The sequence below is a fragment of the Lithobates pipiens genome, unplaced genomic scaffold, assembly GCF_037356315.1.
Source record: "Lithobates pipiens isolate NorthernLeopardFrog02 unplaced genomic scaffold, aLitPip1_a1.2 Scaffold_16, whole genome shotgun sequence".
Lineage (NCBI taxonomy): Eukaryota > Metazoa > Chordata > Amphibia > Anura > Ranidae > Lithobates > Lithobates pipiens.
In genome coordinates, this window is record NW_027507748.1 from 427,705,932 (window position 1) to 427,720,749 (window position 14,818).

Consider the following 14,818-nt stretch of genomic DNA (forward strand, 5'->3'; position numbering starts at 1 on the left):
AAAAAAAACCTGGAAGCTGATTGGTTTCTATGCAGAGCTGCACCCAATTTTGCACACTCCAGTTTTAGTAAATCCACCCCCCATGTTTGCTAACTAAATGGACACTGATCTGATTTCATAATACAACAAATAATTAGTCAGTTTTCGTATTCAGATGGTGATTTCTTCGAATCTTTTAACCACTTGAATACAGGGCATTTTCACTCCCTTCTTGCCCAGGCCAATTCTCACCTTTCAGCGCTGTCACACTTTAAATGACAATTACACGGTCATACGACGTTGTACCTAAATTACATTTTAATAATTTTTTCCCCACAAACAAAGCTGTTTTTGGTGGTATTTGATCACCTCTGCTTTTTTATTTTTTGTGCTATAAACAAAAAAAGACAATTTTGAAAAATACACAATATTTATTACATTTTGCTATAATAATTATCCCAATTTTTGTTTTTAAAGCAATTTTTTTTCTCAGTTTAGGCCAATTTGTATACTTCTACATAGTTTTGGTAAAAAAAATCACAATAAGCATATATTTATTGGTTTGCGCATAAGATATAGCGTCTACAAAATAGGGGATAGATCTATGCCATTTTTACTATTAACTTATTTTTTACTACTAATGGCGGCAATATGCGATTTTTACCATGACTGTGACATTGCAGCGGACAGATTATTGACTTTTGACACTATTTTGGGACCAATGACATTTATAAAGCAATCACTGCTATAAACATGCATTGATTACTGTATAAATGTCACTGGCAGGGAAGGGGTTATCACTAGGGGGCACTGAAGTTAAATGTGTGTCCTAGGGAGTGATTCTAACTGTGAGGGGAGAGGACTGATGAGGAGAGGAGACAGATCAGTGTTCCTATATACAAGGAACATGCGATCAGTTCTCCTCTCCTCTGACAGGACGTGGATATGTGTGTTTACACACACAGATTTATGTCCCTGCTCTGTGATAAGCAATCGTGGGTGCCCGGCGGACATCGCTGCCTCCGGGCCCGTGCACCGGGTCCCTAGTGATGTGGCGAGCATGCATGCGTGCTCTCCACAGTGCCGGGAAGACAAAGACGTCATATGATATCCACCTGGAGGGAGGAAGCGTTCCTGCCACCGTCATTTTACAATACGGTGGTAGACAAGTGGTTGTTATTTTTTTATTATTTTATTTGTACCATGTGAGACTATATTCTGTATTCTATATTTAGTCCTATTACAGTTCTGTAATAAAAATTGTATTTGTTAAGGACCTTGAAAAAATAACTTTACATAAGAAATATTCTAACCCTAGGTTTAATTATGTTAGTTTTTGTTACATATAGTGCTGCATGTGCCTTTTAATGAACTAAGCGAGAGATTTAAAAAAAAACATTTATGAAAAATGATTCACAGTTTGTAGCTAAACAGCTTAATACATTGTTGAAATACATATATGCGCACATTAAGAATTTGAATTCTGTTTAGCCACTCTGTGAGTCACACATTCCTGACACACAAATTACCTTATGTCCTCCTTCTGATAGTGAACACAATTGCAATGTGAAACACATGCTGGCAATGTCAGTCCAGGGCACCTGGGGACTTGGGGAAATGAGAATAGGGGGCAACCTTTCTGTGATGGAGAGTGGATGCTGCTTACTGTGATTGGCTGGGATTAAGCAGGCTTATACTTAGCACGGTTTCATTATCTTTTTTTTCAGTAGCAGATTAGTCAACCATACCTGAATCCCACTGTTAATGTTCATGTTACAAGACTGACAGAGAGTGTCCCAATGGATCCAAAGCCTGATAGAGACTGTTCACATGTTACAAAAGAATGTTATAAAAGACAGTAGATAGTTAGGGACTGCTCATATGCTACGACAGACTTTACAGACTGATCACTGGTCACATTGAATATTAATAGGCTGCAAAAGACAGCTTGCATATAACTTAAAGTGAACCTGTAACCAGATATTCCACAGTACGCATTAAGATAAAACAAAAAATTCAAAGCAAGCCCTCATTTATCCCTGTAGCTATAGGCAATTTGGAGAAACAGAAACAGTGAAATCACATCTTCTTTCTCATTTACTTTCTATGGAGAGAAGAATCTTGCCAGCCTGCTAGTCAGTTTCTAAACTGTTATGCCCTGTACACACGGTTGGACATTCCAGCCACAAAATCCGTCAGATTTTTTCAGACGGATTTTGTCAGAAACTGGTGTTGCATACAACACGGTTGGACAAAGTTGTCGGAAAATCTGATCGTTCGGAACGTGGTGATGTTCGTTTGCGTACGACAGGACTATGTAGAGGCTAGTAGCCAATAGCTTTGGTCTCATAATTTGATCTGAGCATGCGTGGCACTTTGTCCATCGGAATTCTCTACAAACAATCGGAAAAAGTAAGATCGGATTTTTTTGTGGGAACATTTTAGATCCTGCTCTCAAATTTTTTTCCTTCAGAATTTCCGACGGAAAAAGTTCCATAGAGCCTACACACGATTGGATTTTCCGAAAATATAATCTGATTGGACCTTTTCCATCTGAATTTCTGACCGTGTGTACAGGGCATTCGAAGCTGGTTGAAACCAACTTTAGGAATCATTCACATGGCCATAAAAAGTGCATTTACATTATTTTATCATTTACTGATCTGAGTGCAGCTGCATTGTTTTCAAATGAGTCATTCACACAGGTAAGCACACATGCACTGCGTTCAGATCCGTGACACAAAATCAAAAAATCGGCATTTGAGGACATACATATATTTATGTATTCCAGATGCAGGTTTTGAAAAACAAAAAAAGGACAATTTTATGTATTTACTAATCATCGCACCGGAACTTTTGTGATAGAATACATTTTACAAAATAAGCTTAGAAAAATGCTATATCCATCTGAATGTAACCTTGAGCCGGCCATACATGGATCGAAATTTAGCTGGTTCAGCAGGGACCAGATGAAGTTGGATCCATGTATAGGCACCCTGGTTGTACACAAGTCAATCCATCGATCTACTTGTGTACAACCAGCCTGTGGGTTTTTTCCCAAATGATTAGTCCCACTGGCTATACACTGGCAACACCAATCATTGTGTTCTGCTAACAGGAAAGGCTCCCTGCACTCCCTCCTGGCAAAACACACTGAGGGAGGGATTCCCCCATCAACTCTGACTGTTTTGATGGGGGAATTGAGCAATTTTCTTTCCTTCCACTCAGTGGCAAAGCTTTCACCCGGGGGAAAAAAATCAGTTTAGCTCCTCCCCCCCATCCCCATGACAAAGTCCGTCAGTGCCCTGGACGAAGATGCCAAACTGCCACAAAAGCCTAAACAGGCCCCTGATGTCTAATTTTGAGTCACAGATAGGGACTGGGAACATATTCCCCATTCCCTTTCTCTGCAGCCTCAGCTGCACTGGACAGTGGATGAATGAGAATCGCCCTGTTCTGAGCGGCTTCCTTTTCATTCACAAACAGAAGCATAGTAAACACAACTGCATTCATTCAGAAAAGGCAGGGCTTGGTAAATGACCTAATTACATGCCTCTTTTCCTACTCTCAAGAGAAAAATGAAACTACTACAGGGAGACACTTATCATACTGAATGCCAACTTGCAAAATGTGTGCATGGTCCAGGGCAGAGGTCAGTGTCAGCAGGGCAGTGGATGTGTCAGTAGGGCAGAGGTTGGTGTTAGTAGGGCAGTGGACAGTGGCAATAGAGCAGATGTTGGTGTCAGTAGGGCAGTGGACAGTGTCAGTAAGGCAGAGGTTGGTGTTAGTAGGGCAGTGGTGTCAATAGGGAAGTCCACTTCACAGTAGTCAAATGACAAAATCCACTTTCCTTCTATGCTGAATACAAATGGGAACTGAGCTCCCAGAACTCTCACCTCAATTCTGTAGATAATCAGCATGAACGCCAGGCTTATCTCCTTCTATTTATTCATCCCTCCATATGGCGTCATCATCCGAGAACAATAACCAGGTGGATTTCAATAGGGAACAAACTATATCCAGCCCTTCCAGTCACCTCGGCAGCCAATTGGTGTTCATGTATTATATGGCCATAATATTAATTTATTCTGGCCATTAGAGTACAATAACATGCGTGAACACACCTAAATACTTATACGGCAAACGCATGATTGTATACATTTTTTCTCAACATTCTTCTCCTTGAATGTGCTGGATATGTTTTTCATTAATTTTTTCCAATATGTAAATCGTCCTCTTCTAAATGCCTGTAAAGATGCATTTACAGTCTGAAAGAATAAATACCAAACTCCTGTAAAAGCAGCAATTTTTCTGTCCAGTGTACATGAGACCAAAAGATAATTTTCTGTGATCCGATGCAAGAGGCTTACACTTGAACTAGTTTTAAATTATAATATCGAGGGCAAAAAAAAACAGCCTTACCTTCAGTCTTGCGCAGGTGTACAGACTCCTCTTCTGTACTGAAATTACGGTACTTACTTTATATTTAGTGCACATTATGAGATTCTTACAGCATTCATTAGAAGCTGTAGTAAGTCAAATTTAGGCCGCCTCATTTCCTGAAATGATAACATCCAGTATAATTTAGTTCATTCTCCCCAGCCTGACTGTCCTTGACCCACCGTCTTTGACCCACCATTTCATTTAATGGGTTTCAGTTTTTTCAATCATCATAACTCAGCATCACATGTGGGGTTACCTAGGGCAGTGATGGCGAACCTTGGCAGCCCACATGGTTTAGAACTACATTTCCCATGATGCTCAAGAGTGCATCAGCATCATGGGAAATGTAGTTCCAAAACATCTGGGGGGCCAAGATGCACCATTACTGACCTAGGGCATGTAAATGCAGTGTTTCTAGGAATGCCCACTCCTCCAGGATGACATTCATATATCAATTTGAATATCAAAATGTGCATTACTCACTGCTTGCATCAGAGCTGAAGGCTCTTTAGAGTAGTATTGAGGCAGGGTACTGTGATGTGTTTTCAGGAAGCTATATACATCCCCCTTCTTGCTCCTCTAATCAGCCTTTTTCTGCCTTCATTGCATAGAGAAACACAAAGACTCAATAATCAGGACACTGGGGTTAATTTACTAAAACTGGAGAATGCAAAATCTGGTGCAGCTGTGCATGGTAGCCAATCAGCTTATTCATTTAAGCTTTGACAAAATAAACATGGAAGCTGATTGGTTTCTCTGTAGAGTTGCACCAGATTATGCACTCTCCATGTTTTAGTAAATCAATACCACTGTATCTAAAGTAAGTTATGTAATGAAAAAAAGTTGGATTAAAAAGTATACTTAGCCTCTTGATGAGGGGGAAAGGAGAAACCAGGGAAGACAAAATATAAACAATTAACATTCAACTTTAAAGTTCCCTCTTCTGCATATACCCACCTTCCCTAGTCTCTCCCTCAACCATATTTACCTGTCAGATTCCCAGTACTTGCAGGTTTAGGGAAGGATGTGGCCCTTCTATTCCTGTTGAGTGGAGGGAGGGTGGTGGCCCTTAGCCCTATGTAAGTTTATGTCTAGAAAAATAAATATTTACATGGGTTTTTTCTTGTTTCTTTAGAAGGAAAAAGTGGGAAAGTGGGGAAGGGGAATTCAAGAAAAGTATCAATAACTGAGGAGTGTGCTTAGTTGTGGTTTACATTATTACATACTGTGTCATCGTTTTCTCTAAACTGATGCTCTTGAAACATATGTAGTTGGTTGCAACTTTACCTTTGCTCACTTTCTATACTTTTTAAAGAGACTGGTAACTAAAAACAGTAACATCCATGGGAAAATATATTGTAAATGCTCATCTTCAAGCAGAGAGCTTGTAGAGAGGTAATATAAACACCAAAGTATGTTTAAGGACTTTCTGACTTTATTCATGAGAGTCACAGAAAATACAACCAATAATGGGGTAATAATCGCAATCCAAAATCCAACAAAAGATATTTAGCCTCGTGGCTAGTAGTGAGACCACATTGGGCCTGCTCAGGCCTGCAGACAAGTCCTATTACAGCCCACAAGCAATCCTTCCCCAAAAACACTGATCATCCCAGGGAAAGACAAATTATACCCCAGGTGGGGAACAAGGTGTGACCAGTGCTTAACCCCCTGCATACTGCCATAGACCTTTCCCTGGCACCAGTTTGTCTTATAAAACACCAAAATATGTGTGGCTCTATCTATCTATCTATCTATCTATCTATCTATCTATCTATCTATCTATCTATCTATCTATCTTTTTCTTCCCCCCTAAGAGCATTCATAAAATGCTCATAGATGTATTAATATATGTACTGTCCTATTTCTCTCCAAATATACTACTATTTTAGGCATTGATTGATTAAATTGCTATGAAATGATGAGCTACTGTTTCCTGGAGCTTTGTTTAAACATTTACTTTGTTATTATTCTCAGGAGGTTTGACAGATCGCTAGAGAAGTGGATGAAACTGCAGGATGACATGAATAACCTCAACCAGTGGCTAACTGAAGCAGAGACAATTCTTTCTGAGTCCCAAGGTGATCCAAGGGATACAGAGAAACTGAGACAGCAGCAACAGAGAATAAAGGTAGGAAAAGCACTGTTCCCCTTATATTCCAATTCACAGAAATTGAGTTAAAGTTACCTGATATACCAATGTGTGTTGATTTGCAAATGCATTTTTATATTTCTTGTTTGCCTCAAAAATCTTTGTTGTTTCAGACTTCATTAGTAAATTGTGAGGTATGGTTTCAGCTTCTTCAATTTGTATATTGGCTTTGCTAAGGTTGAGATGCATCCAGAAAAACTGATAACTAAAAGCAGTTTTCTATTTTATAGATTTACATTTGTTTCTCTGTATTAGTATAATGTGTGATTGTTTACAGTAACAGCAACTTCATATGTCAATTGAGTAGTGTAAAGGCAACAAAGAATGGTGACATTTTCGCTATTGTGTTGGTTGACTTCTCTATGCAGACAGTTTTCCTTGAGTGAGGACAAGCAAAGTTAGAGGTAATATAAACACCAAAGCCTTCAGAGAACAGAACTGTCAGCAACAAACCAAGAAATAAGAACAGTTATACACACTAGACCATAAATATGCAGTAAAGTGTGAGCCCCAAGGGTTACTTTGTAATTCCTAATTCGTTCTCAACTGTAGAATCACCTGTAAAGATTGGGTTAGAATTGGACTGTGTAGGTCTTCTCTAGGAGGCACGAACAAGGGCTAACACCTGTTAACTGAATGCTCATCATTGCAGACAGAGATTATCCAACCTTTCTAGGGAATGTGTGCACCACTAATACCTTTTGGTTACTTTGCAAAGACAATGGTTCAAGCTGGAAGACAAAGCATTTGAAGACTGTAAGACAGTATAGTTCTTACTGGGACATTTGTTTATCTATAAATAGTCAGAAGGCCATTTTAACTCAACCAAACTGAATTTAGACACATTTGCTTCACCTAACTTTGCTATTATTTTAATTCTTGTCAGTCATGACACGTCATGTTATTTACAAGATACATTTCCTTCTACAAACATTTTATTAAGATTTAATGCAATAGATTGGATCAACAATGAGGTGGTTACAATGTTTATGAGGTGTACAAAAAGACAAATACCATGAAAAAAACGAATCCCCAATGCACAAAATACAAAAATGAGTTTCAAATGCAATATTACGGTTTATCAAAAATCCATAAATCACTAAATGAGTGGACTTAAGTGTCCCATAACATCGCATATTGACTTCAGGCGAGGACATCCAGTTGAATATGCTAAAACAAATTTTTTTTGTCAATATGGTTATACATGGGTGCATTGTAGATCATTGTAGTGCACTGTAGAACCATAAATGTGCCTTCACCATAACCATCTTAACCAGGGACTCGGCAGCCTAAAAGGCCTATAAAATAGATACACAGAATGGGATTAAGGAGGAAAAAAGGGAAAAAAGAAAATAAAGTTAGAAAGGAGGGAGAAAAGGATGAAAAGAAGTTGGTAATGGTGGGAAGAAGAGAGGTGGGAAGAAGAGAGGAACAAAAGGGAAGAAGAGTCCTACGAGGTGTGCACCAGAGAAACATCAAATTGAAAGAAACATATTATAGAATCTAGAAGGTTGGATATACTCTATCCAAGGTTGCCAGACTGGGAGAAGGGGTTACCACCACTCCAGGTAGATCCACTGGAACAAAAGTTTTTTTTTTTCTCTAGGAAACTTAGAGCCCCAGGTACTGGCTAATGCATATAGCAAATAAAGGTGAGTAGAAAATTCTGCACAGCCGCACTCCGAATGAAATCTCTCGTGCCTTTTATTGAAACATCGGGATCACACTGTACAAGCCACAGCAAAGCAAAAAATGAAAATAAATGAATGATTATTTTATTTTTTTGCACATTGGTCTATCTATTGGCTTACACATCACATGATCACAATCTGAGGTTGTTTGTCTGGTATCATGTGTTGGGATTGTACACAATTAGTTTACCTGATAGGGCTGTTTTCTCAGCTGGTCAGATAATTGAATAATTATCCAGTCACATGGTTTATCACAGATAATAAATATTTGTCACTTATTCTGGTGCTCATTAGCTATGAGTAAGCACTTTGTTTAGTGTGAAACACATCAGCTTGTTTCTGTATTGCTTTGCTGTGGTTTGTACAGTGTGATCCCGATGTTTCAATAAAAGGCATAAGAGATTTCATTCGGAGTGCGGCTGCACAGAATTTTCTACTCACCTTTCAAGGTTGCCAGACCCTCAGAAATTGATCATGAGTATCCAAGGGGAAAGCTGTCAGTATCTCATTTACCATCATGTAATTTGTTTTTTTACTGCTTCAAAACTTAATACCAGAGTTTTCCAAGCCCTTGCAATGTTGAATTTAGTTGCAGAAACAAAATGCAAAGCTAATTTGCACTCTGGATGTAGCAGTTCTGCAATTGGATTGCAAAGAAGGGCCTGAAAGGGGTCTCTTTTATGGTTGATATGAAATATAGTGCGAAGGAGAGCATAAACCCTTGACCCATAGTCTGCACACCTTCAGACAAGACCACCAAATGTGTGCCATAGTGCCCTCTTGTGAACAACCTCAGAAGCAGAGAGGAGAATAAGATGGGATAAAATGAGCCAGCCTAGCCAGCATATAGTACCCCCTGTAGAGCACTTTGTAGGCATTCTCCAAAATGAGAACATTTATGGAACATTTGGAGAGTACTATGTGCATGACCTGGCAATCTTCAGGGTCTATCTGCCTCCCTAACTCAATGTCCCATCAATGATGATAGGACCGCACTGGGGGTTTCTTAAAGAAGGTTATAGATGAGTAAGTTAATGAAATTAGCCTCCCACAGAGGCTCTCGAAGTGGGTCAATGTGTATGGTGTAGGTCGAGATACAAGATACATTTTCAAAGATGATGCTATCTAACCACTTGCTTACTGGGCACTTAAACCCCCCTCAGTCCCAGACCAATTTTCAGCTTTCAGCGCTGATGCACTTTGAATGACAATTGCGCGGTCATACAACACTGTACCCAAATGAAATTTTTATCATTTTTTTCCCACAAATAGAGCTTTCTTTTGGTGGTATTTAGTTACAGCTCGGAGTTTTATTTTTTGCTAAACAAACAAAAAAAGATGCAAAAAAAAAAAAAAAAAAAATCATGTTTTAATAGTTTGTTATAAAATTTTGCAAACGGGTCATTTTTCTCCTTCATTGAAGTGCGCTGATTAGGCGGCACTGATAGGCTGCATTCGTGGGCACTGATGGGCTGCATTGGTGGGCACTGATGGGCTGCATTGGTGGGCACTGATAGGCTGCACTGGTGGGCACTGATAGGCATAGTTAAGGCGGCACTAATAGGCACAGATAAGGCGGCACCGATGGGCACAGATAAGGCGGCACTGATGGGCAAAGATGGGCACAGATAAGATGGCACGGATGGGTGGCACGGATAAGTGGCAGGGATGGGTGGCACGGATGGGCACTGATAGGTACCACAGATAGATGGGACTGATGGGCACTGATAGGTGGCACTGATAGGTGGCTCTGATAGGTGGCACTGCTGGGCACTGATGGGCGGCACTGCTGGGCACTGATGGGCGGCACTGCTGGGCACTGATGGGCGGCACTGGGGTGCAGCACCTTTGAGGCAGATTTTGGGTGGCACTGTGGGTGGCACTGCTGGGTGGCACTGTGGGTGGCACTGTGGGCACTGCTGGGTGGCACTGTGGGCACTGCTGGGTGGCACTGTGGGCACTATGGGCACTGCTGGGTGGCACTGACAGGGGGGCACTTACTTTATTTCAGGATGGCACTGCGGGTGGCAGGTGGGCACTGGCAGGGGGCAGGTGTCCTCTTAAATTGCTGGCCGTGATCGGGACTGATGTCCCGAACACGGCCGCCGGCGATCGGCTTTTTTTTTTTCTCCTCGCGCTGTCAGCGCGAGGAGGAATACTAGCCGATTACCGGCTCCGTTTTATCACATGATCAGCTGTCATTGGCTGACAGCTGATCACGTGATAAGGGGTCGGGATCGACCCCTTACACGGATCGGTGATCAGGCGAGTCTCACGGACTCGCCGATCACAGAGCGCGCCGCGCGCGCCCCTCAGGGGGCGCACAGGCCGCTCGTATCCGGGACGACGTCAATAGACGTAGTCCCGGAAATGTGGGTCCGCGCTGTTGCCGTCATTTTGCAATAGCGCGGTACCCAAGTGGCTAAAGACATTTATGAAAGTCCAGTACAGTAAATAACACAAATAAAGCTTTCACAGGTCAATATTCCTGACAGATTTCAAAGCTTTCCATGTATTCTAGTTTAAACACACATTTTGCTATTATTATTGTAAGCTTTAACATAGAAAGTTTGAGTGTGAACTCTGGACCCCTTACAAGCTCACTGTGAGCTCCCCAACATATGGGCACTGCTAATAAAAAGCTGCCACTCACCAGCTTTTTTTTAATTTGAATATACTCATTTTATTAACCTGTTGGTAATAAAATGTATGTATAACATTTTTTAACATGTTTCACTTACAAAGTTACCTGGCAAAAGGGTCCTTGAATCCTTTATAAGTTGTTAAAAAGTAACACACTGACACATTAGACAAAAAGTATTAGACACATTTTATTTTAATATTAATGGCTAACCAGGTTAAAATGTAAAAAAAATGCATTGCTCCCTGCAATACTCATTCATCTGCAGTGCTGTCTACCTCAGGCTCACCACTTAATTGTTCTGTGCCAGTCCTCTTACATGTTGAATGATACCCAGCATCATTCAATACACTGTTTATGAGTGTGGGGCACAGAAGGACCACCTCCTGGGGGGTTTTATTTGACTGCACTGGACTTACATGAGAATACGGGAATTGAGCAGTGCCACATTATCACACCCACTACTGGAGAAAGAGGATGAGAAACCTGTTACATTACATGACCAAATTGAAGGCTTTGTAAAAAAAGATATGGGTACACATTAAAAACATTGATGCAAGAGTGCTCCAAAGGAAGGTGGGGGCCTAGAAGTGGGGGTGGCAATTGTATGAGCTGAAGTTTGGCTTTATCACCTGCAATTCAACTGCACACAACAGCAGAATAAGATAGTTGCTTTTTTGGCACTAGTAAAATAAATTAAATAAAACAAGCATACATTTGAAGTTGTTTTCAGTCACACCCTATCTGGTTTCTTTCATTTTGTGGGGTGAAAAAAAACAAGAATGATTGGTCTCTGTGTGTAACAAATTGAATTTTGTGCCCGTTCTTCTTTCTCCAGTTTTCAAATATAAGCCCCCTAAAGTGAGTACTGATTGCAACAATGCTGCAAAATCACCAAGCACGTCCAAAGCACAAAGCCTAAAAAACACAGATTTTTCCCTTATTTTAAGTAGGTCACAATGCAATATGAAAATAGGTAAAACATTAACACTGCAATTCCTACAGAAGAGAGAACAGACCCAAAACATGCATAAGATGTTACATTTCCCAGATGGCCTAAATATTGTACATGCTTAAACCTGCCAGAATTGTAATCCTTCCTTTGTTTGTCCATGTTTTTATGGTTCAACAAAAGTAATTAAAGTGGAGGTCCACCCTAAAATGGACCTTCCGCTCATCGGATTCCTCCCCCCCTCCGGCACCACGATTGGCACCTTTCAGGGGGGAGGGGGGTGCAGTTACCTGGATAATCCAGGTAACTGCACCCACTTCCGGGCTAGCTCTCTGCGGAAAGGGGCGTACATTACGCCCCTTTCCGCAAGTGCCCGCCCCCTTCCGCAAGTGCCCCGCTGCCTGCTGGGAAACACACAGATCCCAGAGGCAGCGGGGACCATCCTCATTGTGCAGCGAGGCTCGCGCATGCGCAGTAGGGAACCGGGAAATGAAGCCGAAAGGCTCCATTTCCTGATTCCCATACCCAAGATGGCGGCGGCAGCACTCGAGTGTCGATCTAGAGATCGGCTTCGGGTGCCGACATCGCGGGCGCGCTGGACAGGTAAGTGTCACTATTTTAAAAGTCAGCAGCTGCAGTATTTGTAGCTGCTGACTTTAAAAAAAAAAAAAAAACGCGGAGTCCCGGCGGACTCCCGCTTTAATGAAGCTAGGGGGTGCAGAATGTGACTGCACCAATGACTACATGCACATAATAAAGTTGAGAAAAGGTTGTAGTTAATTACCATAGGGTTAAATTAACCATTCAGGACAGCATAAATAAGGCTATTATGGGCCATTCACGATGCTTATGTAAAACACAAAATGTTTTAGAATTAGTGAATACCTTTCTAGAGTCAAGTTTTGCTTTCATGTTCTATCAATACCAGTTACCATTTTGTAATGCACACATAATATTGGGAGTTTTTATCTTTCAATTGGTGAACTGGAAGCAGCGGTATGTACTACATCAAACAACTACTGTATATGTTTTATATCAAATAAAGCATCAGCTTGTATGATTGTTACATCTATTCCAGTAAGCAGCTTTATGGTTGAATTAAACACAACTTCCATTTTTTTTTGTAAAGCTGCAAAGAAATGAGTAGGATAACAAATCTTTATTGAGTTAAACATGAAAAAGTGCTGAATATTACAGCCTTTTATTAGTTGAACTGATTGTTGTTATTTGATCTCACAGTATTGCATACCATCTTTTAAAATTAAAGGATTTCTCTGAAGTGCTTTCACAAGTATGCATATGACCTTGTGATCCAAGTGGAAAAAATAATTTCGAGACAGCTCTATGAAGTTCAGATAAGCCTAATCCTCTATTGTTTAATGCATTTTTTTTTATTAAGGCAGCTTGTTTGTTTAAATATATTTGAGTGAAAGCCTTCTGCACTTTGTTAATCAGGACAAGGATGATTTACGTATTTTAACCGATGGCATGGTGATTTTGTCTCGCCATGTAAAAGTGGGAATGTCAGTTAATCACATCTTTGAATCTTAAAGGCTGTCTCCATCCATAAAGTGATATTTAAATGTCCTATAAATGCTGGAAAGTTAAGTTGACTAATTATAAATTTGAGTACACAGATTGTTTTGTGAAAGATGAAAAATCTATGGATCACTTATTATATGGTACTTACTTAAAGCCCATCTCCAGGCAAACATCCTCCCTCACTCTATCACATAACACCTGCCCATACCCCTAAGGCCCCTTTCACACTGACGTCCCGTTCAGGCCCGCCTGTCAGTTTTTCAGGCGGACCTGAACGGGTGCTCCATAGAGCTCTATGGAGCGTCGGATGTCAGCGGTGACATGTCCGCTGACATCCGACCCGCTCCGATCCGAAAAAGTGTAACGGAGGAAAAAGCTATTTTTCCATCCGTCTGCGGATCGGATCGGGTGACGACGGGCACTGCGGTCCGTCGTCATCCGATCTCCCATAGGGGAGAGCGGCGCTGTGACAGGTCTGTCCCTGCGCAGTATGCAGAGACGGACCTGTCATCTCCCTGCTCAGTGGGGATCGGCGGAGTGATCCCCGCTGAGCAAACGGATATCCACGGGGCGGATCAGAACTGATCCGCCCCGTGTGAAAGGACCCTAAATGTATTGAAAAAAAAAAGTAAACACTTTTTTTATACCATTGTAAAATTCTTTATTGCATGCAAAAATAATTTCCTTATAATAACACTGTGAGTGGTAACATTTTAGTGAATTGGGTTTAATTAAAAAAGCTTGTAAAACATTTCAAAATAAGACATGGAAACAAATTTGACGGTTTATTAAAATGTTACTAAACCTAGGACCCTACATTCATTATTTCTGGTCTCCTACAATACACATGACATAGAAATGCAATTGTTTTAGTAAATATATTCATCATAAGCATCAGCAGTTAGAGCAGTCTTGTGACTTCTATCAGTGTCTAGTTAAAACATGTAGTGTTGTAATTCTCCCTTGATTGTCCTATGAGGCTGCAGGACCCCTGACCCAGACAGTGCTGATTGGCCCTGTGCTGATCACATGCACTCCCAATAAAAAAAAAAAAAGCTATCTAGCGATACACACCACATTGAGTATTTGCAGCTTGCTCCCAAGGCTCTGTTCTATCAAGAAATAGTTTGGGGATTTTAGAAGAAGTGGAGGATCAGAGAAGACAGGATCAAAAAGCTTTTTTAAACAATACAGCGGATTAACCCCTTAGGTTCCACAGTGAGTATAACACGCTTGCTTTATTGAATATACAGACCGATTTTACTGTGGGTTTAGTAACACCTTAACCTCCCTGGCGGTATGATTCAGTCTGGAATTAGGTGCTGAAAGCGGTACAATTATTTTGCATGGAAATCTGGCGTTTTATTTTGTAGTCCTGTAATTTTTAGGAATAACGCTCTTAAATCTCTTCAAACCAG

General features: G+C 40.8%; 1 protein-coding gene across 5 annotated transcripts in view; it reads left to right on the plus strand.

Annotated features, from left to right (window-relative positions):
* The window catches only part of DMD (dystrophin), a 3,436,004-nt gene that overhangs the window by 1,736,855 nt on the left and 1,684,331 nt on the right, over positions 1-14,818 (plus strand). For all 5 annotated transcript variants that reach the window (XM_077482558.1, XM_077482560.1, XM_077482557.1 and 2 more), the window contains one exon: positions 6,400-6,553. In XM_077482558.1, coding sequence (XP_077338684.1) covers positions 6,400-6,553 — 154 coding nt within the window. The remainder of the gene's footprint in view (positions 1-6,399; positions 6,554-14,818) is intronic.